This window comes from Trachemys scripta, chromosome 4, assembly GCF_013100865.1.
Source record: "Trachemys scripta elegans isolate TJP31775 chromosome 4, CAS_Tse_1.0, whole genome shotgun sequence".
Lineage (NCBI taxonomy): Eukaryota > Metazoa > Chordata > Testudines > Emydidae > Trachemys > Trachemys scripta.
This window is the reverse complement of record NC_048301.1, coordinates 87,366,464-87,386,085: the sequence shown is the minus strand read 5'-3', so window position 1 is coordinate 87,386,085 and position 19,622 is coordinate 87,366,464. Positions and strand designations below refer to the sequence as shown.

General features: G+C 43.4%; 1 protein-coding gene and 1 long non-coding RNA gene across 2 annotated transcripts in view; one reads left to right on the top strand and one right to left on the bottom strand.

The window, feature by feature from the left end:
• The window catches only part of BBOX1 (gamma-butyrobetaine hydroxylase 1), a 90,419-nt gene extending 72,007 nt beyond the window's left edge, over nucleotides 1-18,412 (bottom strand). Inside the window, exons 1-3 of the mRNA XM_034769839.1 lie at nucleotides 18,175-18,412; nucleotides 10,615-11,061; nucleotides 8,342-8,456 (exon numbers count right to left, since the gene is read on the bottom strand). Of these exons, the coding sequence (XP_034625730.1) occupies nucleotides 8,342-8,456; nucleotides 10,615-10,995 (496 nt within the window). The 5' untranslated portion in view covers nucleotides 10,996-11,061; nucleotides 18,175-18,412. The remainder of the gene's footprint in view (nucleotides 1-8,341; nucleotides 8,457-10,614; nucleotides 11,062-18,174) is intronic.
• Nucleotides 15,173-19,622, top strand: part of LOC117877079 — a 49,065-nt gene continuing 44,615 nt past the window's right edge. The window contains exon 1 of the long non-coding RNA XR_004645603.1: nucleotides 15,173-15,293. This is a non-coding gene — a long non-coding RNA (uncharacterized LOC117877079). The remainder of the gene's footprint in view (nucleotides 15,294-19,622) is intronic.

Here is a 19,622-nt window from a genome sequence, read left to right as displayed (position 1 = left end):
CCCATCTTTTCAAGGCAAGGGAGACTGTGCTCTCCCCTGCTTCACGTGGCTTGTTTTTGGAATAAAAATTAAGTGAACTTACTGTGCGAAAAAAATAAAAAACTTAGACACCTTTTTTACCTCCCCATCCCCCACAAGGCACAGATGGGAAAATTAGGGCCTTTTAGGTTTGAACAACTGGATGGTAGTCAGTCAGGATTTCTTTCTGTTTTAGTCACATGCAGTAATTGCTACTAAATAATAAATAAAAAAGAGGGGATAGTGAGTCTGACAAGTGTGACATAGCAATTTCAAAAGGAGAAATCCTTGTGAAAACATGGTAAAGACAGAAAACCAGGACATTATGTGAAGTGGTCACAAAATTCTTCCCCAATAGACAATAACTTTTTAACCTTGATTTGAGAGAGAGACTCGGACATACTGACATTTTAAACGACAAAAAACATAGTTAATGGAGAGTTAAGGTTGCCGCTTGTGCTCTTCCAGCATGTCAAGTTCAACAAAACTCAAACTTTTCCATCTGTATAAGGGGGATAATGGGACACAGAAAGAAGTGACTTGCCCAAGGTAACCGACCAGGCTGGTGGCAGAGCTAGGAATAGTCCCAGTGCAGTTGTCTTACCTCTAGACCACAGTCACTATGTAATGCCTCAGGTTTTCCTCTCCCTCTTGTACACTTTGCTATAGTGAATGGAGATCACAGACTCATAGAACTGGAAGAGACCTCGAGAGGTCATCTAGTCCAGTCCCCTGCACTCAAGGCAGGACTAAGTATCATCTAAACCATCCCTGACAGGTGTTTGTTCAACCTGCTCTTAAAAATCCCCAATGATAGAGGTTCCACAACCTCCCGAGGCAATTTATTCCAGTGCTTAACCACTCTGACCATTAGGAAGTTTTTCCTAATGTCCAGCCTAAACCACCCTTACTGCAATTTAAATCCATTGCTTCTTGTCCTATCCTCAGAGGTTAAGAACAACAATTTTTCTCCCTCCTCCTTGTAGCAACCTTTTATGTACTTGAAAACTGTTATGTCCCCTCTCAGTCTTCTCTTCTCCAGATTGAAAAAATTGGGTTTGTTTAATCTTCCATCATAGGTCATGTTTTCTAGACCTTTAATCATTTTTGTTGCTCTTCTCTGGACTTTCTCCAGTTTGTTCACATTTTTCCTGAAATGTGGCACCCAGAACTGAACAGAATACTCCAGTTGAGGCCTAATCAGCGTGGAATAGAGCAGAAGAATTACTTCTCGTGTCTTGCTTACAATACTCCTGCTAATACATCCCAGGAATGATGTTTTCTTTTTTTGCAACAGTGTTACACTGTTGACTCATATTTAGCTTGTGATCCACTATGACCCCCAGATCCCTTTCCTAGACAGTCATTTCCTATTTTGTATGTGTGCAATTGATTGTTCCTTCCTAAGTGGAGTACTTTGCATTTGTCCTTATTAAATTTCATCCTATTTACTTCAGGCCATTTCTCCAGTTTGTCCAGATCATTTTGAATTTTAATCCTATTCTCCAAAGCACTTGCAACCCCTTCCAGCTTGGTATCGTCCACAAACTTTATAAGTGTACTCTCTATGCCATTATCTAAATCACTGATGAAGATATTGAACAGAACCAGACCCAGAACTGATTCCTGAGGGACCCCACTCGTTATGCCCTTCCAGCATGACTGTGAACCACTGATAAGTACTCTCTGGGAACAATTTTCCAACCAGTTTATGCACCCACCTTGTAGTAGCTCCATCTAGGTTGCATTTCCCTAGTTTGTTTATGAGAAGGTCATGCGAGATAGTATCAAAAGCCTTACTAAAATCAAGATATACCACATCTACTGCTTCCCCCGCAATCCACAAGGCTTGTTACCCTATCAAAGAAAGCTATCAGGTTGGTTTGACATGATTTATTCTTGACAAATCCATGCTGACTGTTATTTATCACCTTATTATCTTCTATGTGTTTGCAAATTGATTACTTAATTATTTGCTCCATTATCTTTCTGGGTACAGAAGTTAAGCTGACTGGTATGTAATTCCCAGGGTTGTCCTTATTTCCCTTTATAGATGGGCACTATATTTGCCCTTTTCCAGTCTTCTGGAATGTCTCCCGTCTTCCATGACTTTTCTAGGATAATTGCTAATGGCTCAGATATCTCCTCAGTCAGCTCCTTGAGTATTCTAGGATGCATTTCATCAGGCCCTGGTGATTTGAGGACATCTATCTTGTCTAAGTAATTTTTGACTTGTTCTTTCCCTATTTTAGACTCTGATCCTACCTCATTTTCACTGGCATTCACAATGTTAGACGTCCAATCGCCACCAACCTTCTTGGTGAAAACCGAAACAAAAAAGTCATTAAGCACCTCTGCCATTTCCACATTTTCTGATAATGGCCATGCTTTGAAATGTTTGTTGTGAATAACAGGGCTGGTGAGAGAAATTTCATCCATGGTCTATGTTCCAAAACTGACAGTTTTACTAAATGGTTGTTACAATAACTTTAAGGGGTGAGAGAAGACTGGTATATCTCTCTCCTTCTCCACCATGTCCCACTGTTCACCGCACTATGTAGCCCCCTCGGCCTCAACATTTCCAGCTCTCCTTCCCCTTCCCAGCCCATTAAGTCACTAGTTGGCACTGTAGAAGCCATTAACATTTAAGAAGTTGCACCTTGCTGCTGTGTACACATTTCACAGGCAGCAATTTACTATAGGGCTGCATGCAACCTTGATTATATAGTTTGAGCTGCACACTAAGCAGGGCCCTCACTTTCACTACCCATGCCCAAGCTGGGACTCCTGTCCCTGCTTGAGCCAGGTTTTTCCAGCTTTGCCTCAGGCCTACCCAATGGGGTTGCCAGGCATCAGGTTTTCGACCAGAACGCCCAGTCGAAAGTCCGGTTGGCGGCACGGAGCAGTGGGAGCCAAGGGCTAAGGCAGGCTCCCTGCCCTGGCTCTCCTCAGTTCCCGGAAGCGGTGGCATGTCCCTCTGGCTCCTAGGCTCTGCAGCTCCAATTGGCTGGGACCTGCCACTGCAGGGTCAGTGCCTGTTGGCGAGGGCAGCACAGAGAGATGCCTGGGAGCCATAGGGAACTGCTGGCTGCCTAGGAGCCGCTTGAGGTAAGTGCCACCCAGAGCCCGCACCCTGACCCTTTACCCCAGCTGTGAGCCCCCTCTCTCACCCGAACTCCCTCCCGGAGCTTGCACCCCACACTCCCTCCCGCACCCCAAAACCCTGCCCCAGCCCTGAGCCCTCTCCCACACTGTGAACCCTCCTGCCCCAGCCTGAAGCCCCCTTCCACACCCTGAACCCCTCATTTCTGGCCCCACCCCAAAGCCCGCACCCCCAGCCCAGAGCCCATACCCCCTCCTACATCCCAACCCCAGCCCTGAGCCTCTCCTGCACTCTGAACCCCTTGGCCCCAGCCAGAGCCCCCTCCCGCACCCCCAAACCCCTCATTCCCAGCCCCATCCCAGAGCCCACCACCCCAGCTGGAGCACTCGCTCCCCCCCGCACCTCAATCCTCTGCCCCAGGCCGGAGTCCCCTCCCACATCCCAAACCTCTCATCCTGGAGGGAGGGGGGATGGAGTGAGTGGGGGGCGAGGCCTCAGAGAAGGGGCAGATCAGGGCCGGGGCCTCCGGAAAGGGGTGGGGAAGGGGGCAGGGCAAGGGTGTTCAGTTTTCTGCAATCAGAAAGTTGGCAACCCTGCTATCCAATCCAATCCACCCCTCCTCAAACTGGGCCTCTCCCCCCATACACTCTGGCCACCCCACAGAGGGGCATTGTGTATCTTAACTATTTATTCTCTGGATTTCAGCTGCTTAAATTTGTGTTACTTCAGTCCCCCCACTTCAGATCCCAGAACACACAGTGGGCAGGGAGAGTGGCTCAGATCCCTGCAAAGGGGTAGGGTTCTCCCCACAGATCCCAGCTCTCACACACAAGGGGTGAATTCAGGGCTAACAGGCCCCACCACCCCTTAACCCTCAAATTCCTCTGCTATCCCTCATATTCCAACCCTGCCTATCCTCTTCCCTCCACTTCTTCTAAGCCCTACCCTCTTCCCCCTGCCTGAGCCTCCCAAACTCCTCTTCCATCCCCTACCAACCATTCCCATTTATCCCCCTCCCCATAATACTCCTTTCTATTGCTGCAGACCCAAAGTCCTCTTCCCCAATACCACCTACTCTTGCATCCCTAATACCTCTCCTTTCCTAGTGTAATTTATTTCCTTTTCAAAAACAATGAGGAGTCCGGTGGCACCTTAAAGACTAACAGATTTATTCGGGCATAAGCTTTCGTGGATAAAAAAACGCACTGAACTCCTCGTTGTTTTTAGGCTACAAACTTACACAGCTACCCCTCTGATACTTTTCAAAAACAGTTTCAGCACTTTGTGAATATTCTGCTGTACTCTGATTACATTTCACAAACACACCCCACACACACCCCTGGACAGAACCAGATTTTTCCCACATGTTTACAGTTCATTTTTAGATTTTTGCCCAGGGTGGATTTCAGACTTCAAAGTTGCAAGCTCAGAGAGGTGTTAAGTGGCCCATTCATTCCAATGAAATGTTCTCAGCTGAAAGAGAACACCCCATGGAGATGAATACATCCTGAAACAATAGCTCCAAGACCTGTGAACTGCTCCATTCATGCCAGTGGGTGTTCTCTCCCCACCCCCAGTGTTGAAGAGTTTCTTACATGTCAATCCTACCTGTTCTCAGCTTCTCACCCAGTCTCAGCAGAGTGTTCTCTGTGCCTGCTTTCACCATGTCTGTTCCAAGCTTCCCACCCAAAGGGGCAAGGCTTCCCCAGAAGTGGTGCTCAGGAACTCCCAGAAGGCAGGATCCCTCCAGTACCTGGCTCACATGGGGCCAGGACCCTCAGATACTGGCGCACACATGGGGACAGCACAGGAGGCATTCAATAAATCAGATATGTTTGTTCCTCCTCTCTATGATTTTGACATACTTTTGACACCTAGTTTTTGAAACCAGAAATGTTGTTCTTTACCAACAGCTATTATAAAAAAGAGAAATTACCCAATACCAAAAGCAAATAACTACTTGTAAAAGAAATGCCACAACTGTGACAATATCAACAGTAGAGGTTAACCTCTAACCTAAGGCATGATGGTTAGGGATTAGATTAGCTATTACAATTGTTCTGAAAGATTATTGGCTTGGTATGAGAAGCTGGTAACTGGAATCTGATTCTCATCTTAATTTACATGTGTTTTGCACCAGAGTAAATGACTTCAAGAGAGTTACTCCTGATTTATACCAGTGTAAGAGGAGAATCAGGCCATGTGAGTCTAGAAAAACACTCAATTTACATAATGAAAGCTTCCATTTGCAAATGAAATCTGAGGAAAATTAAAAGAAGCTGTTCACTGTATCCAACCATTTATTTTCCTGGAACATGGTGAAGAGCAGAAAGACTCACAAGAACATAAAGCCACATCAATTATCAATCTCATTGCTGTATTACAACAGGCAATTTATATTATTTAGTATAACATATATGAACGTATTGCCTCATCTGTATCATGGAAAACCAAGTTTCTGAAAATTATTGACCAAATAACAAAGTATCCCCTTCCTTAGTTATTAAAGTCTGATTGCCCAGTCCTTACCCACAACCCAACCAGCTCAGCACCTTCCCTTTGCAGGGGAAATAGTGCCACAGAGATGGCTGCCAACACTTCCTCATCGGATGGGTACACCCAACAAATATGGGTCCTTTCTACATGTGGATCCCAAGGAGACACTCAAGCCATCTCCCCTCGACCCCTCAGAAAAAAGAGAAGAGAAACTAAAGTTGTTTTCTATGGAAAGACAGGAGACTTGGGGCTGGGATCAATTGGGGGGGGGGGGGAAAGGGGGGAAATCGATCCAAGATACGCACCTTCAGCTACACGAATAGCGTAGTTGAAGTTGAAGTTGAAGTATCTTGGATCGAATTACCTAGGGTCCAGACAGCGCGGGATCGATGGCTGTGGCTCCCCCATCGACTGCGCTACTGCCGCTTGCTCTGGTGGAGTTCCGGAGTCGACGGTGAGAGCGTTCGGGGATCGATATATCGCGTCTTAACGAGACGTGATATATCGATCCCGGATAAATAGATTGCTACCCGCCGATACGGTGGGTAGTGAAGACATACCCTAACTTTCTGCCTCTAGACAATAAATGTTCTCATTTTGAAAGTTTCAATGGCCTGATCCAAAGTTCCCTTAAGTGAATGGAAAGAGTCCCATTAACTTCAGTAGGCTTTGGATCAGGCAGTAAGAGGGGAACCCAGGGAAGACTCGATCTCTTAAGGGAACAAATGTTTCAAGGGTATTTGAGCTAGTGTCAGATACTGAAAAAAGAACAAGGGGTATTGAGAAAGAGATAAGAAACTGCTAAGCATGAGCATAAATTATATTCAATTTCTCCTGAGTAGTTAACGTACGGGTATAAATTGATTTAAACACTGCATTGTGAGAGTTTGGGGCCGATATCATTTGAATACTTCACAAAATGCTCCAAGATCAGCAGTATACCTTTGAACTGATAATTAAAAATAAAGCCAACAAAAACTCAGACCAGGCCAAGATGCAATATTACAGTATGCCTGAGATTTGGAGCAAGAAATTATCATTTGCAAACTTCCCTGGAGCTACTGGGGGTGAATCTGGCCCAGAATGTATGTTAATTTTATTATGAATAAAACCCATACTATTGGGCAGACAAACAGGCAAACAACCACAGAATATCCTGCCACTTGACAAAACTTACTAATCAAATCAGTGGTTCTCAATCTATTTATCATTGTGGGCAGCATATGCAGCTCACATTGTGTTATGTGGGTTGCAGCCACACTATATACTACTGTATGGCCTAAGGATGTCACATGGGCTGCAGCTGTGTGCTGATTGGGCCACAAGTGGCCCATGGGCTGTGGGTTGAGAACCACTGAACCAAATGAAGTATTCTGTCTTCCCAGACTCTGCCACCTGCTTGCAACAATTTTTGTTGTTACATGATTGTAAACAATACCTTACCTGTGTTGACTGGTTGTTTCTGTGTAACTTTGTACCAGGTGCTAGGATCTCAATTCTAAACCAGATGCCTTGTTGTGCCATTCAGGAGGTGCAATGAGCTGGATTCTGGCCATACCTGGCCAGCAGAGAGTCCCATTGTTGGGGTGGAGGGGTAAGGGGGGAGTCAGCTGGTGTACAACTGGCAGAGCTGGCTCCTGCATCAGATGTTCCAACTGATCCCATTATAGGAGCCATGGCAGGGACAGGGAAGGTTGAAGAGAGGGAGCAGAACTCCGTTCGGATGCTCTAACTCATACCAGCTACGAATCAGGAAGCTGTAACTGGTTCTCTGATACTCATCCCCCTTCTGTACTGAGCATAGCCCAGACACAGGAGAGCTTCAAGCCCCATGTGTCTTGGAGTTTTCTTTTTTCACCTGTAGCTCCCTAAAATAAAGTTAAAAATGAAACAAAAGTAACTACCTCCTGCTGTGCCTCCCCCATGATTATTTACCAACTTCCAGCATCTGTCCTTTTGTTGTGCTTAAAAATGAGCCTGACCCAAACTCCAGACCTGCACACTTCTGAACTTTTGGAAAATTCATATTTCAGATGGGATTTTTGCAGCCCATCTCTAGTCACTTTTCATAAAAATTAAATTCCTGTTTTAACAGATTCATTCTGGATTAAGGGTTAAGATTGTATCACTTTTCTTGCAGAGCAGAACTGATGTAAAGAGACCCTGTCAAGGATGAGAGCAGAAATCTTGTCAGCTTCAGTACTTTAGCTGCTCACAATATTAGAGCAAGCAAGGAGAGAGAGGCTAAAGCTGTATCCATCCACGCACTGCAGCAAACCTAGTGGTCTGAGGTTGGTGATGGTGGGTCACTCAAGACAGTAAGATTCAGATTTTTAACAGTGCTCCCTGTTTGTGCACCAATATCATGTTTTGTCAACAGAAATGTGAATAGCATTATATAGCATCGTGTACAAGTTAATTCATTTTCTAGAGAACATAACCACCACATTATTGGAGAATGACAATAAAACTCCAGATATCATGATGAAAAGGAAACAAACTTTAGCACAGGATCTTTGGTGTGTCACTCAGCTACTTATTAACATAGAGACAAGAAAAATGGAAGAGCCCTTTTCATTTCAGCTACAATGCCTTTAAAATTCTGTCCAAAACTTCATAAAATAAAACAAGGGCTTTATATATATGCTGTCCTGTGGACCTTTAGACATTTGATAGTCTATATAGTTTTAAGAAATGCATAACACGTTAGGTTTTAGTCCCTACCTGGTAAAAATAATTCTTCTTGCATTTCTGCTCTGGCTTGTTCAGAAAAGCACCTTTTCTTCAGCCATTCAGCCTCAAATTCACTGGTGTGTTTGTCTGGCCATGTAATATACACCTTATTATCATAAAATAAAAAAAAGATAATTAACAATGAGAGATTCAATGAAATCTGCCTGCCTGAAACAACTACCAGCAAAATTCAATCTCCTTACTAGAAATGTAATTGAAATATATTACTTGCTACTTTGCAATTAAATGTCTCTTGTGGGCAACCTCTCCTTTTTAATATAACTGCAAACACTTTCAAAAGTCCATTTAAGCATTACCTACATTCCCTCCTTTTACAAGAGGTCAGTTTCACAATGAAGAAGTGACAGGACTTGCTGACTGGTGCTGGATGCTTTCATTCTTTATCCCTGCTGCACTTAGTGGTATGTTCTGTATGGTCCCAGTAAGGGAAAGCAGAACATGAATAGATCATGGAGGGCAGCACTTCATTGCAGGGAGTGACAAGGAGGAAAAGGGTGGAGGAAGTGACAATGGTTTGGGAGTGAAGGGGATGACCACTTGGAAGGACTGGAGGAGAAAGACAAGAAAGGAGTGGAAAGGAAAAACTTTAAAATCTATTTCTGTTAGTTATGAATTAGCGTCCCCCTGTGCTAGGTGCTGTACAGAGGTAGACACAAGCTCTTCTCTAAAGAGTTTACAATTAGGCGTTTACCTTGCATTCAGACAATTCAGAGAGACAATGTATGCTAATGGATAGAGTATGGGACTGGAAGCCAGGAACTCCTGAGTATTAATCCTGGCTCTGCCACCCACTCACTGTGTGGTCTTGAGCAAATCACATCAACTCTGCATCGGAGCTTCCCATCAACTGCAAAATGGGGATAACAATCCTTATTTCCCTCCAACGTTTGTAAAGCATGTTGAAGATACCTGTGCTAAGGAGTATTATTAATGATAAACTAAATAAAGGGAATGTTGTTTGCATATCTGTTTTATAACCTTTACAATTTGCCAGGCAAGAGGATAAAGGGTCAAGTCCTGCCCTTAGTTACACCCATGCAACCTCGTTGATTTCACTGGGATTCCACAGTGGAGACTGAGGGCAGATCTGATCCAAAGGAGGGTTCTCTCCCCAAATGTTACATTATACCAGGGGTAGGCAACCTGCAGCACGCAGGTTTCAGTGGCACTCACACTGCCCGGGTCCTGACCACTGATCCGGGGGGCTCTGCATTTTAATTTAATTTTAAACGAAGCTACTTAAACATTTTAAAATCCGTATTTACTTTACATACAACAATAGTTAGTTATATATTATAGACTTATAGAAAGAGACCTTCTAAAAACGTTAAAATGTATTACTGGCATGTGAAACCTTAAATTAGAGGGAATAAATGAAGACTCGGCACACCACTTCTGAAAGGTTGCCGACCCCTGCTTTATACATTTGTAAATGTCAGGTCAAATAAATTTTTAAAATACTCTTTTAAAAAATGAATTAGAAACTATATTAGATCAAGTAAATAGTTTCATAGAATCATAGAATATCAGGGTTGGAAGGGACCTCAGGAGGTCATCTAGTCCAACCCCCTGCTCAAAGCAGGACCAATCCCTAACTAAATCATCCCAGCCAGGGCTTCGTTAAGCCTGACCTTAAAAATCTTTAAGGAAGGAGATTCCACCACCTGGCCTTTCCCTGCCCTGGCCTTTAAGGACTCCATGCTTTACTGTGACAACACAAGCAGAAGTCTCCTGCAGGAAGAAAGACAGTGTACCAGCTACGAGACAGACACTTTCTTTGTGGGGAAATCACACTATCCTTCCTCCATAAAGTAGCCACGGTGGAAAAGGGGGGCTCTAGGGTATGGAGATAGACACACAGGGGGAGAGAAGTTTGAGGGAGTGAAAGACTGAGGTATTAAGAGTCTGCAATTTTATCTTCACACCAGCTCCTAGAGATTAAGAAGTGAAGGCTACGGTAAAAATGTTTTATCTATCTAAAGTTAATTAAGAAAAAAAAAAAGAACATTTTGGGGGTTCCTATACTTAATTTTACCGTAAGAATGACATAAAATGAAAGGATTTGGATTTCTCAAGTGACAGTTATGACTAGAAATCCTGCATATACACAATATGATCCATGATTACAGCATATCCTGATATTCAAGCTGCAGTACTATTCTCTCTATTCGGGTTGCTAATGAACAGATTAGCAAGAACTACACAAATGTCACATGAAAGCAAAATTTCTTTTAAAAAAATACCTTTTGTCTATCTGTCAAAATGACCTCCTTCACTCCAATGTTAACATCCAGGTCTTCCAAAAGCAGTTTGCGTGCTTTAGCAGAATGCAGGAAGCAGTCAGGGCACTGGCAGTTGTCTCTTAGCCATACAGCAGGGTAAAGGCTCTTACTCCCATCTTCCCAGTGAATACGGACAAAATTATTCACATCCAAAGCTTCCACTTTCTGGATACTTGTACTCACGTTGAAAGGCTGAACTGCTCCAGCTATATGCTGCCAACAATTCCTAGAGGAAGGCGGTCTTGTAAGAATACTCCTGCCCTTTTGCACTAGCAGTAGAGTGCGTGAATAGTCTTGGTGGACTTTAGTCCTTAATAGGATTTTAGCCACAGCATTCCACATTTTGACGACTGTTACAAAATCTTCAGAGCAAGAATAGCTTTTTACCAGTGCAAGTTCCTCCGACTACTATAAATAAGAACAAAATTAATTATAGAAAGAATAGAGATAAAAAGATAATGTACAAAAAAAATGCTAATTTCCCCTTCTCTTTCTTCCTTTCCCCTGAACTCCTGGTAATACATGTTATCCGTAGTTTAGAAGTTTTGCCCAAAGACAAATGTATATTTAAACCTAAATTTTCTACTGTGACTAGTGAATTTGGGTGGTGCCTCAACTTCTCAACTTGATATACCCTTATAGGGGCCTGATTTTCAGTGAGCTGAAAACTTTCTGAAAATCAGGCTCTCAAGTTGGGCACCCAAAACTTGAGATACTCAAAAATCACTAGTTGCTTGAGAAAATGTAGGCTTTAATGTACGGTATCCTATCTCAACTCATATAGTTAATGATGGTATCAGTTAGAAGATTGAACTATCCCCCTGCAAGGGAAGGATATAGTCTGTGGACACAGGATGCATCAGATTTAAATTTTATTAGAGAATATTTAAAGAAATAAACGATACAGAAAATTTGAAGCGTTAGTTATTGGTCATTGGGGGTAACATACAGAGTATGGGGGTATGTTGGTGTTTTGGGGCTGGGCAGCACACATAGTATATACACACTGCAATGTCCCCAATGAGGGGTGGGTAACCGGTGGGCGGGATCAGGAGACAGTCGATAAACGGTGAGGGTCCACCACCCATACGGGAGGCAGGGACAGTCATGGGTATAAGCAAGCGGGCTGGGTAATGGGGATGGGGTGACCCTCACGTGGCGGGATTCAGCTAGGTTTGGTGGGTTTAGGGCTCAGGGGATAGGGTCCAGCAGGGGGTGTGTGTGGGTGCACGAGGTCTCCCCGGCTCACTCTTGGTATTGGCGGTGGCCGGTGATGTGCTCGGTGTAAATGTCCCGGGACCAACGGATAGTGTCCGAGACCATTAGGCGTCTCATGAGCCGCGCGTAATGACGGCCCACCCCGCAGGTCCTCAGCACGCGTTCGTTACACGGGTCCCAGGCACCCAGGGCCCCAACGAGCAGAGCGTCGACGTGCACCTCGTAAATATTAAACTAAGAACAGAACTTGTGACTGAATATTTACCTTATTCATAAAAATGGTTGCTCCTCTCCCTGGATTAATAAATGAATCCCAGGTCTTTTTTAATAGAACTTCGCACCACTTCAAAGCTTTTGTGTTTGTTTCTGGTTTGTCCAGTTTTTTTTTGTGGGGTTTTTTTTTTATGCCAGCGGGCAAATCTTGATATCCTCGCTCAGAATCCTGGCCCCATTAAAGTTAATGGCAAACTGGCATTGATTTCAATGGGGCTAAGGCTTCACCCTCAGTCTTTACGCAGGAGACGTTCCCATGGGTTCAATAGGTGTTCTGCCTGAGTTTTACATGTTTCCCCACTGGTTATGGGTGAGAACTGTGTGGTATGGGATCCTCACGCTTCTTCTGGTTTTTATTTAGTTTAACTGAATGAAAAAATAAAATAAAATATTTCTACTTTTTTCCTCCTCTGGGCATATTAATCCAAGGATCCCAATGATGCATTTATTGTCTATCAACCTTGCTCCATTTCTAGTAACAGTATATACAAGCAATGCACAATTACAGCTATGAGTTGTTAAGCTACACACACAGGTGACCAGATGTCCCGATTTTATAGGGACAGTTCCGATTTTTGGGTCTTTTTCTTATATAGGCTCCTATTACCCCCAACCCCCGTCCCGATTTTTCACATTTGCTGTCTGGGCACCCTAAACACCATCCACGTATTTAATTTTTAACCTACTCACCCACCAAATCACTTTCATCACCAAAGTTTTAAAGTGTTTTGGAAGATGAGTAGGACTTTTTAGCTGGCCTCACAACATCCTTCCTCCAAACACAACTGTGAGCACCAGGAGAAGCAGATGGGGTTAGCTGCTTCCCCATTCAGACAACCTAAGAGAGACTTGAATCCAACTTCCTTTCAGGGCAAACAGCCTAAATCCCTTTACTTTCTGCCAGCTGGTCTTGTTCCTGCCTTTCCCAGCTTAATCTCCCCATAGCTTCTGTAGGCAGAATATCTTGCAGGCAATTCAGCTCCACATTTGCCTCTAGTGCAGGGGTAGGCAACTTATGGCATGCGTGCCAAAGGCGACATGCAAGCTGATTTTTAGTAGCACTCACACTGCCCGGGTCCTGGCCACCGGTTTGGGGGGCTCTGCATTTTAATTTAAATTTAAATGAAGCTTCTTAAACATTTTAAAAACCTTATTTACTTTACATATAATAATAGTTTAGTTATATATTATAGACTTATAGAAAGAGACCTTCTAAAAACATTCAAATGTATTACTGGCATGTGAAACCTTAAATTAGAGTGAATAAATGAAAACTCGGCACACCACGTCTGAACGGTTGCTGACTCCTGCTCTAGTGCTTCAGAGAGCAGCATGATCAGAATTTGGCTCTCAAAAAGCCTTCAGTCTCTGTTCCACTCATGAGCAAGCTTCTTGCCCTTACACTTTAGTTATTAGGTGCAGAAGTTATAATTGTGTGAATAATGTATAGAAATAAACACTGTCCTTTTAGAAAAGAGGACTATAAATGTGGTACATTAATAAGGAAACAATTGTCCTGTATTTTCATCTTTAAGGTTTATAGATATATTAAAAATATTTATTTGAGGCTTATCAGACTCGAGTCAAGACTTCTGCTTTGCATATTATGCTCCACTGTATGGAAACACAAGTGTGTATGCTGAAACGATGTGAGTTTCATAACTGACTAATTGACCACAGAGAAAATTACAGCAGGAATTTGTCCAGCAAGAGCCTATGACCAGCTTCATGTTCTCCTTTGATGTGTATTGCTTAACTGGTGTCTGTTTGCAGTGATGGATAACGGAGTCATTCAAAATGCATGGCAAGCAAAATCTGTTCTAAAATAGATGGCCGTAAACCTCTCAAGTGGTTTGGAAAGCAAGGCCAACATGCAAAATAAGAGAAGCCACCAACCATGTCATGAATGGGCTCTGGAAAAAGGGATAATAAAGACTCTGGAAACTATCCATTGGCGTAATTTATGTTGGAAAGAGGACATCTGCAACTCAAACACAAATTTAAAAATATAATTTTCATTGGATTTGAGAAGCACTCTCTTGGGTGCGAGTTCAGATAGACAGCTGTAGTAGTGGTTTGTTTTTTTTTTTTTTCTTTCATGCTAAGGGAATTTGTTTTTTAAAAATAGCTGATACTTTTGTTCACACAGAAATGTTGCTATATCAGATCCATAGTACTACACTCTTCCCTACATAACCTACTGCTTGGAAAATCTTGAAGGGGAAGTAGCTATGAGCTCCATTACAAGTGGGAAAGATTGCACTACTGGAGGTTTTGCATTTGTTCTATGCACAGAGGACTTTGGTTTCTAGTACCATCAATCTGACCCTTTCTCAAACACTAAATATTAATTTAAAAATATGTTTAGTCTTCATATCCATAATCTAGACACTTTCAGAAAGTGATACACAGGTCTTTCCCTAATCAGGAAGTCTGAGAGCAGTCCAGTGTCCTTTGAAGGAGGCAGCAAAAGCCTATTCAATTTTGAAACCAGCTAATACTGAGACTTCTACATTCACTTTAGTTTCTTACTGTGGGTGCAATTAAAACAGGCTTAGTACTCTCTCAAAAGGGAAGGACGGTCTCATAAATTGCAGCAAAATCAAACATCAACATATTGCACTTCTGCCTTGGAGCATGTTTTGGGTGAAAAACAATTCTGTTGAAACTATCATACTAATTTTCTTCAGTGATGAAAATATTCCAGCATGCTTTTTTAAAGATGTACAAACACTGTGTGTCATTGCTAATTTTCCCAATATTTGGGCCTGATTCTGATCCCTCACTGGTTTATATCTGGAGTAACTACTGAAGTCAATGGAGTTACACCAGCATAAAACAACTGCCTTCAATTCTAGTATGATTCAATTTGCTAACAATTTGTGAAGAATCTCTGGAACAGCTGAGAGTGGCAAAGATATTTCCTTTGTGGTGAAGTTACCCACTTCCTTCTTTAAATGTACAAAAGTTCCTGTTGCCAAATCCCTCTGCTTATCGATTCAATGTGGAGCGATTGCGTGGGCTAGAGCTATTGTGTAATGAATAAAAAGGCTGTTTATTGTTTTCCTCAAGTCGTATCATGTTGTCCATTTTTAAAACAAGTCCCAATTGAAGCCAATGAGGAGTTCAGCTTAGAAACAACTGGCAAAGTAAGTCCCTTTGATATTATTCTTCCCTAGATACATTTACAAAAACCTCTAGGATTCTCCTCTTACTTATACCAGCGTAACACCACTGACTTCAGCAGAACTTTTCAATTTTCAACAGTATATGGGTGAGGAAAATCAGAAGCTCTGGGCCAAATCCTTAGCTGAATTGGCAACATTTTACTGGACTTAAATGGAGCTACAGCAATTTACACCGAGGATTTGGCTCATTATCTGTAAAGAAAATGATTAACAACAAAGTTGTCATTTTAAATGTTACAAAAATGTATTGAACATTTAAATTAAAATGAGCTTTTAGTCACAGCAAACTAAGGCCACTTTATTCCTGAATGAAGAAATCCACATGAGGGTTTCTGCACGTTGATTTCACACCTTTAGTTGATCTGCCTTAATCTTCCTGAGTCCCCTTATAGACCTGGCCCCTATTTTGTAACTAAAAAGATATTTTCATAAAAGCAGGAAGGAGCCTGCCTGTTTCTGCTCTCACTTATATACTGGGTCTACACCAGCATAAGTCCAATGATTTCAATGGAGTTACTGTTGATTTACATTGGTATAAGAGCAGAATCGGGCCAAGGGTCTTTGTTTCTTAAGAGTCTGTGTTCCTGTTCCTTATTCCTGACATGAGAGCAGCTGACTATGGAAATGATTATAGTCATTGGGTGAGCGCGAGACAGAGAATGACTCTATATCCACGTGGTTAGAGCATCTCATTGAGGATCTACCCCAAAGGGTGTGCACTCTCTTTGGTGCAGAGTGGGAATTCACCTATTTTCAAAGCATATCATAATAGCAGAAAGACCCTGCAAAGCAACATTTGTATAATATAGGTGAATGTATCTCCAAAACTATGACAAAAGGCAGAGGAAAAGCATTTACAATAAAGGAGGCAAGGAAAGATATTTTAGGTATGATCATATTTCACTGTATTATCTAAAGTTTGTAGTGTTTATGTTATTTTATTGGAGTACATATATATGCAACACCATATAAACATGTGTTCACTACAGGGTTAATTGCCAGTCCAGTGTCTGGATTCTGTTCTATTCCAACTTTGCATAACCTTCCAAATCAATATAATCAATACAGTAAACAATAAACAATTACCTTTCCTAATCTATACATGTAATTTACAGCCTGGAAGTAAAACAGTATGCTAGCAAATCTACCATAAGTCACTTAACTGAAAAGTAAAATAAGAATTAAAAATCACTACTGTTACATGCATAAGTGAAGCAAATGAGGGCTGCTAAGTGCTCAGATTTTTCATGCATCCACTGCTAGGCTGCAAAGGTTTGACCATTTCAGAAAGTGAGAGTTACAAATAGATGAGGTAAGATTTTGTATCTTATTGAAACATGCTGCAAATATTCCTTTTTGCACTAGTTACAAATTGTTTTAGGATTGAGGTCCTTTACAAAGTGATACTTGGCAAGGTATATTTCATACTCCAGCTCTGCGTAAAACCACACTGAGACCACAGGGGCCAACAGGACCACCTATAACTGGCATATGTAGAAACACTACAAACATCAGCCCTAACATGCCCTGGACTAAGACACTGTAGAACTCCCTCCCACAGGAGGTCAGAAAGTCAATTACTGTAACTGGATTTTTTTTTAAAAGGGCTGGATGATTTTATGAGCAATATTTTTAGTTACACATGTAAAAATGGGCTCATTGAATTTCACATTTCACAGCATAAACTGATTACTGCCGGGGTCAGGAAAGAAAAATGTCCCAAGTATAGAGCAGTGTACAATTGGCCAGATGCATTAAGTATTCTTCTCTCCATATTCTTTGAGGCATCAGCCATTGCTCACTGCCAAAGGCAAGCTACCAGATTTAATAAACTGCTAGTTGAAGTGTAAGGCAAATCTTATGTTTCTAATAATATGAGAAGTGTACTTTTTTTCCAGGGCCAGTTTGTAGAGACCTTACTCCATGCATCCTCTTGATCCCAAATAAAAACCCAAAGTCCACAAGAAATCCATCTCTAAAACCCGAGATCTAATTTAAACATGTAATAAATTAACAATCTGGAGGAATGATTTAGTAGTCTGAACCTCAGATTTGAAACATGGAAACTCACTGGATGTCCACAGTTTATTTAGTACTTAATCCTAAATATACCACGGAGAAGGTGAGACCTGAAAAATCAAGCAGCTCCTGAGTGTTTACTTGACCATTAAGGAGCGCATGGCACACTTCCTACGGATAGCACATTGCCCTGGTGCCCTTGGCCAGAACCATAGCCCTGCTCTCCCATCACCACTGGATGCTAGGGAGCTGCTGCTCTCCACCCCAGAGGTGGCTGCATTTCTTGGTGGTTGTTATCTGCTTTAAGGGCCACAGACCAGGGGGGTATTTGTAACTACCCACGCCTAAGAAAACACCCCTCAAAGTCCTAAGAGGGGAGCTGATGAGCACATCCATGACCTGTGCTAAAGAAGCACCATCCAAAACTATGGCAACCTCCCCGCAATCCTTCTCCAAAGCCAGTGTCCCCTTTCTGCCCCCTCTGTCGTGTCCTGCCCCCATCTGCAACCCCTGCCCTAAACACAGGGTGTCCCACTCTGAAGCACCCCCCACGTTTTGTTCTCACAGCTGACCCCCCCCTTCCCCTGCAGCGGCCCCCAGGCTGGGGTGCCCCCCCCTGACGCCCTGTGAGCCCCAGTGTTCTGGTGCCCCGCCCCCTGCGCTCGCTCCCCTGGCAGGGCCGGGGGGGGGGGGGGGGGTAGGAGACGCTGCGAAGTTGTTCCTCCCCCTTCGCCCCCAGCGCGTCCCACGCCCGGCGGCCAGAGCCAGCTGCTCCCGCGGCGCCGGGGCTGCGATCGGAGCGCGGGGAGCGGGCGGCGCTTACCTGCACCCCCCTGTGCTGGCAAAGGGGCCTGTTCCTTCCGCGTCGCCGCGCCCTGCAACAGATGGCGGGGAGGACAGGACCTGCGGACCGGGGAGCCGGGCCAAGTGGAGGAAAGGCCGCCACGGCCGCCGCCGGAGGGGAGGCGCCACCTGCTAGCGCGGGGAGGGCCAGCTGCGGTGTGTGGGCCGGGGGCAGCTTCAGTCCGCTAATCAGTTGTTAATCCGTACCCTGGCGGGCTCAGCACCCCAACCCAATGGGAGCTGAGGGGGCGTAGCGCTTCTGACCGTAGGTGCTGGAACTAGGGGTGCTACCGCACCCCCCTGGCGTTTAGTGGTTTCCATTATATTCAGCCAAGCGTTTACAGTTTAGTTCAATGGCTCTCAGCACCCCTGCTTCTCCCAAACTATGCCAATACTGCCTCCCCCAGCATGTATCTCCCTAGAGCACTGCATATGCGACTGTCACCCACCTGAAATTCAATCCCTAATGTTCTTTTTTAAGCTAAAATCCTTAAACCTGAGCTCTATACACGGCCTTGTCAGGCATAAGTATTGAAACTAGAAGTTCTTTTGCCCTGCAGGCAAATCCAATTCTAACAACCGATGAGGAAGAATTTTCGTCAATTACAACTGGTGCTTTGGCTTAGAAACTAATAGGAGCCTGTGGCATCTTTGTGCAGCTGTGGCTGGACATAAAGCAGATGTGCTTAGGTGGAGCTGGTTGAAAACATAATTTACAGATTTGTGAAAAAGGTGCCAAAATCTCAGAGCAAAACAAAAATAAACCTGTTTTAAAAAGTGAAATAAAGATGTTTTAAATAAGAATAATGAAAAGAAATGTGCAGTTATAATTAGGTAGTTCATTGGAGGAGTGGTAGTTTAACATTCTGCTTTGTCTTAAAAAGACAAGAACCACAGTTATTAGGGAGACATGTTAGTAAAGGCAGATACCTGGAAAAGAGGAAACTAAGGGGGGGGGGTATGATAGACGTATATAAAATCATGAGTGGTGTGGAGAAAGTGAATAAGGAAAAGTTATTTACTTGTTCCCATAATATAAGAACTTGGGGCCACCAAATGAAATTAATGGGCAGCAGGTTTAAAACAAATAAAAGGAAGTTCTTCTTCACACAGTGCACAGTCAACCTATGGAACTCCTTGCCTGAGGAGGTTGTGAAGGCTAAGACTATAACAGGGAGGTTATTCATGGAGGTTAAGTCCATTAAGGGCTATTAGCCAGGATGGGTAAGGAATGGTGTCCCTAGCCTCTGTTTGTCAAAGGGTGGAGATGGATGGCAGGAGAGAGATCACTCGATCATTACCTGTTAGGTTCACTCCCTCTGGGGCACCGGGCATTGGTCACTTGTCGGTAGACAGGATACTGGGCTGGATGGATCTTTGGTCTCACCCAGTATGGCCATTCTTATGTTATGTACCAACACTGTTGGA